General features: G+C 40.8%; 1 protein-coding gene across 1 annotated transcript in view; it reads right to left on the reverse strand.

Moving 5' to 3' along the window:
* Nucleotides 1–3,577: 3,577 nt before the first annotated feature.
* IL1RL1 (interleukin 1 receptor-like 1) overlaps nucleotides 3,578–7,946 on the reverse strand; it is a 20,484-nt gene continuing 16,115 nt past the window's right edge. Inside the window, exons 9-10 of the mRNA XM_009083008.1 lie at nucleotides 7,748–7,906; nucleotides 3,578–3,924 (exon numbers count right to left, since the gene is read on the reverse strand). Of these exons, the coding sequence (XP_009081256.1) occupies nucleotides 3,578–3,924; nucleotides 7,748–7,906 (506 nt within the window). The remainder of the gene's footprint in view (nucleotides 3,925–7,747; nucleotides 7,907–7,946) is intronic.

Raw genomic sequence — 7,946 nt, forward strand, 5'->3', positions numbered from 1 at the left:
CTTCACCAGCCTCATGGCCCTTTGTTGTACTCTGTCCAGTATGTCCATGTCTCTCCTCTACTGAGGAGCCCAGAGCTGAACACAGGACTCCACATGTGGTCTCAGCAGTGCTGATACTGTAATGATGAGTTCACACTACAAATGTGATAACATCTGCAAAAAGGCATCTATTTTAATGCATGTCTCAGATATCTTTACTATCCACCAAGGAATACCTAAAGAAAAGAGACAACTGCAGCATTTTTTGTAGTCATTATTACAGTACATACTCACCCCTTGGCTCTGTAATTGTTCTTTGCCACTCTCTGAATTTGCCCCTTTTCTTTCTGTCCAGGCCATCCTGTTCACTGCTGGCAAACCAAAATAAGAGTTGCCAAGTTTTGCTTAATAGTTTTCCACTTTATTTCTTGGTTGGCCATGAAGCTTGATACAAAAAGGAGTGCCACCACAAGAGTCATTTAGTGAGTTTGTTTTCCACCACCATAAGTACATCTAGCATCTAGCAGTAGGGCAAGAGGGCACAGACTCAAGCTCTGCCAGGGGAGGTTAAGGTTGGATCTCAGGAAGAGATTTTTTCCAGAGAGAGTGCTCAGGCATTGGAATGTGCTGCCCAGGGAGGTGGTGGATTCCCCATCCCTGGAGGTTTTCAAGCTGAGACTGGATGTGGCACTTAGTGCCATGGTCTAGTGACCACGGTAGGGTTGGACTCGATGATCTTTGAGGTCTCTTCCAACCTGGTTGATTCCATGGTTCTGTTCTATGATACAGGCCTGGCTAACAGAAGTTAATGAGACATCACTATGTTCCAGAGCAATTTGTTTCATTGCTGACCCCATACATTTCCCCACTGTACCTTCTCCTCATCCCTTTCCAGCTTCAAAGTTCGTCCTAAACTTTTGGTTTCCAAGATACTGATTTATGATCCTTCCTTCCTCATTAAGTGCCCAGGACTCAAACTGTATTAAAAATTTATCCTGTAATAATCTTGGAAGAGAACATTCTGTCTTGCTCAGAAGCTTCTGTGACAAATCTTCATAGTGTATAGCAACAGGCTTTCCTGCTTTTACACATACCTTAGTGTAAATATTCTTTCTGTGGGAAGACATGGTACTGTAGGAATACACCAAGTCTCTTACACTAACATGAATCAATTTTGTCAAACTGCCACAGAGAGATTAAGATTTATAGAATCATGGAAGCATTGAATCATCAAGGTTGGAGGAGACCTCTAAGGTCATCGAGTCCAACCATTAACCTGTCACTGCTGGAACCCCTAAACCCTAAACCACATCCTCCAGTGTCAGATCCAGACACCTCTTCAACACTTCCAGGGATGGTGACTCCACCACCTCCCTGGGCAATATTCCAGTGCCTGAACACCCTAACAGGGAAAATATTTCTCCTAACATCTGATCTGACTCTCCCCTGTCTCAGTTTATGATCATTCCCTCTAGTCCTCTCCTTGAAGCCATGGCAGGAGAGACCATCCAGAGGGATCTTTAGGAACAGGACCTAACACTGCACACAATCTAATGAGACAATAATAAAGTGCAACATTAAATGTTTTATAGTTGTGGTGTAGTGAATGATGAGTGTATGAACACTTCAAAATGTAACTCATCAGTGAAAAACTGTTTAGTTTGACATAGATCTTTCAATTTAATGTTGACAAAAAATCTATAGATATATTGCATGCACATTTTTCCCACTCCAAATAGCTATCCAATCAGACCCAATTGGATTGCCAATGGAATCCTGGGCTGCATCAAAAGAAGTGTGGGCAGCAGGTCAAAAGAGGTGATTCTTCCCCTCTACTCTGCTCTTGTGAGACCCACCTGGAATACTGCACACAGTTCTGGTGTCCTCAATGTAAGAAGGATATGGAACTGTTGGAGCAAGTGCAGAGGAGGCCACGAAGCTAATAAGAGGACTAGAGCATCTCCCCTGTGAGGGCAGGCTGAGGGAGTTGGGACTGCTCAGCCTGGAGAAAAGAAGACTTTGTGGAGACCTCAGAGCAACTTCTCAATATGTGAAGGGGCTACAAGGAGGCAGAGAGGGACTCTGTGTTAGGAACTGCAGTGACGGGACAAGGGATAATGGATTCAAATTGAAAGAGGGGAAGTTTAGGCTGGATGTGAGAAAAAAGATTTTTCCTGTGAGGGTGGTGAGACACTGTCCCAGGTTGCCCAGGAAGGCTGTGGCTGCCCCAACCCTGGCAGTGTTCACAGCCAGGTTGGATGAGCCTTGAGCAACCTGCTCTGGTGGGAGGTGTCCCTGCCCAGGGCAGGGGTTGGGACTAGATGATCTCCAAGGTCCATTCCAACCCCTAAAATTGTATGATTCTATGATTCTATGATCCATAGCTCTGATGATCCATGTTCAATAAAATCTTACAGTAAAAGGAAAGAACTTGCCTGTTCTGTGATCCTGGATTTGGTAACAATAGTTGTTCTGTATCTGATTTTCACTAAAGTCCATCTGTAGCAAATCTGAAGCTAAAAACAAAGCCTTCTCTGACAGTAGGAAATTTTCTGGTTTTATAAAGCTAAATAGATTAAATTTTTCAGGGATATCTGTACTAGAACACATTTTCTTCATCCTCCCCTGAACTAGTAGGAGATTTGTCTCTAACTTTTGCATCTGAGGATGTTCCCTATCAGAAGAGTGTATAACTAGGAGTGAGGTCAAAGCAGGGGGAAAAAAAGTGGATATTTCCTGTTATAAAAATGCAGCCTCTTTTTACAATAGCTGAAAGGAATGCTCTCAGTCTATAAAAAAAAAAAAACCAACCACATTTTTAAATATTATTTCTATCTGGAGATAATAACAACAGTAACAGCATGATCTATTGTACCTGAAAGATTTAAAACTTCCCTTTTGTGTGAGGTTCATTTTAATATATATAATATTTAAAAATGCATATAAATATGTGTATATATATATATGCAAGTGAACATATATCCCCTTACACTGCAGCTTTTTAATGCTGTATTCACATCAATCTCAAAAGAGCCTTTACTGAGGCATCCATACTAAGAAGAAGTAAAATTTCATGATAGGAGTGTTGCTGTTGAATCAAAAGATAATAAATAACAGAAAAAAAAAAGATAATAAAAGCCCAAGATTGTACCTTCTAGTTGCATAATATACATTATGCTTTCTATTTGCATAACACACATTATACTTTCTAGCCAAATAATACAGAAGGCATTTACATTTTGTCAACTGCATTAGAAAGGTGAAGCAAACCTGCAAGGCATTCAGCTGTTCACAGTCATAGCTTTCTGTTAGTTGTACAGCTATCTATAGAAAAAGTGTAGGTACGTTTAGTTTTCTGCAACCTGCAAAATTCTCCATACAGTCTAGAATGATTTCTTTACAGAACTCTCATGCCAATAAAAACTTCCTTCAGTTCCCTAGGTCTCTTCCATGAAGTTACCTTATTATTGCCCATCTGAAGGACTGAAAAACATTCAGTACACACAGACACACTTCCAGACAGTGAAATCATGTCCCTCCTGAAAGGAAAAAGGCTTGTAGTCCATCCTGATAGGATAGCAGTATTTTTATATACTGTTCACCTGGTGTTGGCTGAGTAGGAAGACTTGAGTGTCCTTGGCATATGGTACCTCACCTGTTTCCAGAACTTAGAATTGGATGACTGTGGGTGCACAGTGTGCTGCTCTTTCCATTTGATGGTACCTTGTTGCTGAATAATAAACCTGAGAGATTCCTGAAGCTTCTCATAAGTGCCAAGGGTCTCCATTTCCAGCAGGATCACCTTTGTGTCGTTTTGAATGAGGGTATTGTATAAAGCAATGTGTTGATCATAAGCATGTTCTTTGCAGTTGATCAGCTGGTGGGTCAGAAGGATGATCAGCCTTCTGCTCTTCTGAATCCTCTTCTCAATGGCACTGGCTGTATCTAGTAATGTACAAGGAAATGATGAGACCCTGGTATTTCTTTTAGAACATTTTGTCTTTGGGCACTACATTTTCATTGCTTTTTAACCAGCAAATAACTTCTGTCTCACTTCAGTCTGGCACAGTTTATTCATTAGAAGAAGAGCTTAACACCCACACCCTTCCCTCCCCCCTCACAAAAAAAGCAAGCAAAAAAATCCAAAAAACAGAGATTACTTTTCGAGTATATTCTTTGTTGAAACACTAATCTTTTCACTGCTCTAAAGAATTGTTATAAATTTCTAGTCCAATGACTATTGTAAACGTTAGTAAAAAACTCATCCAATCTAGTCAAGTTCAGTAGATCTGGACTGCATCAAAGTCATGCTTGATCAACAGTCTCCATGTAAGGAATCAGGTTCGATCAAGTTTAGTGCTTTAGAGACTGATTTTGCAATACTTACCCATGAAAACTAGTCATTTGGAGACTTTTGGGTGACTTGTTTCTAAGAGGCTGATTTAGGGGCAGGGGGAGTGTTAATTCTCCTGAGCTATAGCATTGGGGTGGTATCCACCCTGCAGGGTTGGATCCAGATTTGCAGGGCATACATATGTCAGCACAACTGGTGTTTTCATTTCCCACTGCCATGTTAGGGAGAGCTGATTGATGCAACTGTGACTGTGATTTTGGAGGTGTTGAACCTGGGAACCTCAAGAGCCAGTGTGCTATGGGAGAAACTTCTGGGCCAGCTTGGAAAGCTCCACATCAGGCCTCAAGGAGTGACTTTTCTCAGTGACCTGCTGGCACATCTACGGGAGGAAGGCTGCAGATGAATGTCTGTCCAGTGAAATTCTCCTCCCAGTTATAAGAGGTTCCTTGGAATTAAAGCTGGGGTTGTTTTGGTGGGAGCATATGATGCTGGGCTGAAAGAAAGGAAGTGGGAGCCCAGCTGAGGAAATTCAATGTAACAAACCAACTGATTTTCAGATGTCATCAACCAGCTCCACATGCATCCTCTTTTTCCTTGCTGAGAGCTGCCAGCCCATTGCAAGGGTCTTCTCAGGCTCAGAGAGACCCAGTTTTTTCAGTTCCTTCCTTTTTCAGGAAGAGAACTTTTACAGTGACTTCTCCATTCTCTTCTTGGCTCTGGGATTATTCTGTGAAAACAATTTTCCTTTCTGTGATGTTCACCCATTCAAACTCCTTTCATTATCTTCTTTTTCACTAAATTTTCTGGATAGTAGGAGAACAGATACCTTGGAAGGTGAGAAAAAATGAAGGCAAGCAGCTACTGTTATATGTTTAGTGGCCATAATAACAAGAGTTTTTTTAAAAAGCATCTTTCTCAGTTTTGAGGTGCAGTCCATTGTCCTCAGGACTGAAAGACCATGGACCTGGGGAGATATTCACTTCTCCATTTGCATTTCTGATGCCATACTTGTGGCAAGAGGAATGATGGGGCTGCATGCTGAAAATGCTTTAGCCAAGGAATTCACCACAGCCTGTTCTGTCAATGTGAGAAGTTTATATGAGTTCAGAAAGTAACAGAAAATACTGTGAGAGAAAAATCTATCAGAACTATTACACACAAAAATCCAAGCATCTCAAGTCCAGCTGGAAGAGTACATTAGTGGAAGTATAACATAAGCTTGCCCTGTTCTCAGAGCCTTTTCCAGTCCTTTGCCCATGGTCACTGCTGAAGAAAGGATACTTGGTTACACAGAACATTGCTCCAGTGAAGTACAGTCATTCCTCTGGTATTTGCTCATGGTTTTGTGTATTACCAATACAGTGTTTTGCTAGATTCTGCAGGAAGAAATAAGGATGATAAGACCATGAGAAGAATGGAGTAGAGGTGATGTTGGTGAAAACTCTTGTTTTACTGGGTAGAACTTGCATTTGCACCTCCTCAGGTGACTGTTGGTTGCAGAAAACACCATTATTCAGTAAGACCAGGAAAGAAAAAGAATGCTAGTCTAGGGAAGCATGATGGAAATCCAACAGCTATGCAGTGCTGTTTATTGCTTGAGTCATTCTGTTTAACTTTCCTTTTTACTGGGAGAACACAAATTTCAAGTCACAAAGCTTTGCTCTGAAATCAAGAGTCATAAGTATTTCTTGAAAAAATAATTCCACTTAATAGTCTCACTGAAATTGTTCCATATTTTTCTGGAACTAAATGGAGTTTTACAGTGAAAAACATGATTTATCAAAAACTACGATAAATGTTCATGTAGTGTCACAATAACTCAAAGTGGCATTTCCTGTTTAATTTTGCTTAGCATATTTTAATTGTAAGGGTTTGGATTTGGAAACCTGGTAATGAAATGCTCAAGATGAGAAGATAAACAGGAGTGGGGAGTGTGTGAGTAAAGTCCATCTGCCTGAAAGCAGAGAACATTAAAGTGCTCCCAGTGGCAGGCAGATTCAGACTAGATTTTCCACTCAAATGAAAGCATTTTTTGGGCATCAAAGTGGACAAGAAAGAAAAAAGGTGAAGACTGGGAAAGGCAAAAAGATAAAAGAAGAACAGTGTTCAATACTAGGGACATTTTTAGATTTTATTTTTTTAAAATCAGGCTAAAGAAGTCAAACAAAAGTTATCCACTGACCAAGGCTGGTTTGGTGAGTCTTCTATCAGTGCCTCCTGGGTTACAGGCCTCCATTCACACCTCCACAAAGTGAAAATGGTTTTGTTTTCATCCAGCTTATTAGAGCTTTTTTGAGGTCTGCAGACTTCACCTCAGTTGCATTCCATGCTCAGTTTTCTTCAGAGTTTCCATCCATTAACCACAGTTAGGGAGTAGTAGCCCAGAACAAAATATTTCACTGTCTCTAATTGCCTGAAGAGGTGGTATAAGAGTCATCATTGACAGCTTTGTGAGCTGCTCTGGACAACTTGTTCTGGATCTGGGTATGATTTGAGTCAGCAATTTTTGCAGCTTTTTTAACCTTTGTGTTGTAGTGTCATTTCCCAAGGCCAGGTAGCCTTTTCACAACTCTCCAGAATAGAAGGACATCAAAGATCTCAGTCTCAGCTCTGGGCAAGTGTATGAAAATTGGCCCAATGCAAATGGTTTCAGAAATGTGTAACAGAAAATGTGCCAGCTTAGGCTTCATGCCTTGTTACTGACAGGGAGAGCAGATCTGGTCCACAGAATAACCAGAGCACAAAATAGACAGAATCTAGATGACAGCAACCACAAGAGATAGTGTAGTGGTGTCCATAGGGAAATTAGCACAGATAAATTGATATGACTTCATTCTGAAAGAAAAGGAAGGAGGAATAAAGCATCCCAACTCTTCTGAAATACTGCTGTGAATTGTGTGAAAAGAAATTAGGCCATGACAGTGAATAGAAACTGAACTTCCTGTGACTCTTCACACCCTCGTAACAGGTTGAAAACCCCTGAGTGATAACAGCAATGCTATTTCCTCAACTCAGTTTATGGTTTTCTCCTCTTCTTTGTCTTGTAAACAGACAAACCTACTCACACATGGTTTGGTTGTGGCTTTGCCCAAACAATGGCTCTGCAGAGTTACACTATCCAAAAACCAGGTGTATGTTTAAAAGAGTCACACTTGGGCTCACACTTCCCTCAAATTTTAAGAAGATAAACAATCTGTGGCCCTGCCTTGTAGCTTGGTTTCCTTAGCAAACTGGCAAGCACAGAGTGTCCTTGTGTCACCCAGCCTGAAAGAGCAGACACACAAAGAGCTGCTCAGGAGAGGAGCATCAAGTTCAGGAACGTAAAGTGACCTCCTAAACACCTAAAAGGGACTAGAACCTCAATTTGTTCAAGCTTGACAACTTATTCAGTGCTTTATCAGATCTGAAACTTACCTTCTCCAGGGTATATATCTCGCCCATAAATACACAATTTGTATCCACATTTATTTTCTAGAATATCTGGCATGATTTGGTAAACAAAATATTCCACAAAATTAGCTTCATTGGTGTGGTTTTTGGGATAGATAACATATGCATCATATATCTTCCCATCTGTAAGGCAAAACAAGAGGAAAGTGTATCATATCAGCAG

This window comes from Acanthisitta chloris, unplaced genomic scaffold, assembly GCF_000695815.1.
Source record: "Acanthisitta chloris isolate BGI_N310 unplaced genomic scaffold, ASM69581v1 scaffold9649, whole genome shotgun sequence".
NCBI classification, from domain to species: domain Eukaryota; kingdom Metazoa; phylum Chordata; class Aves; order Passeriformes; family Acanthisittidae; genus Acanthisitta; species Acanthisitta chloris.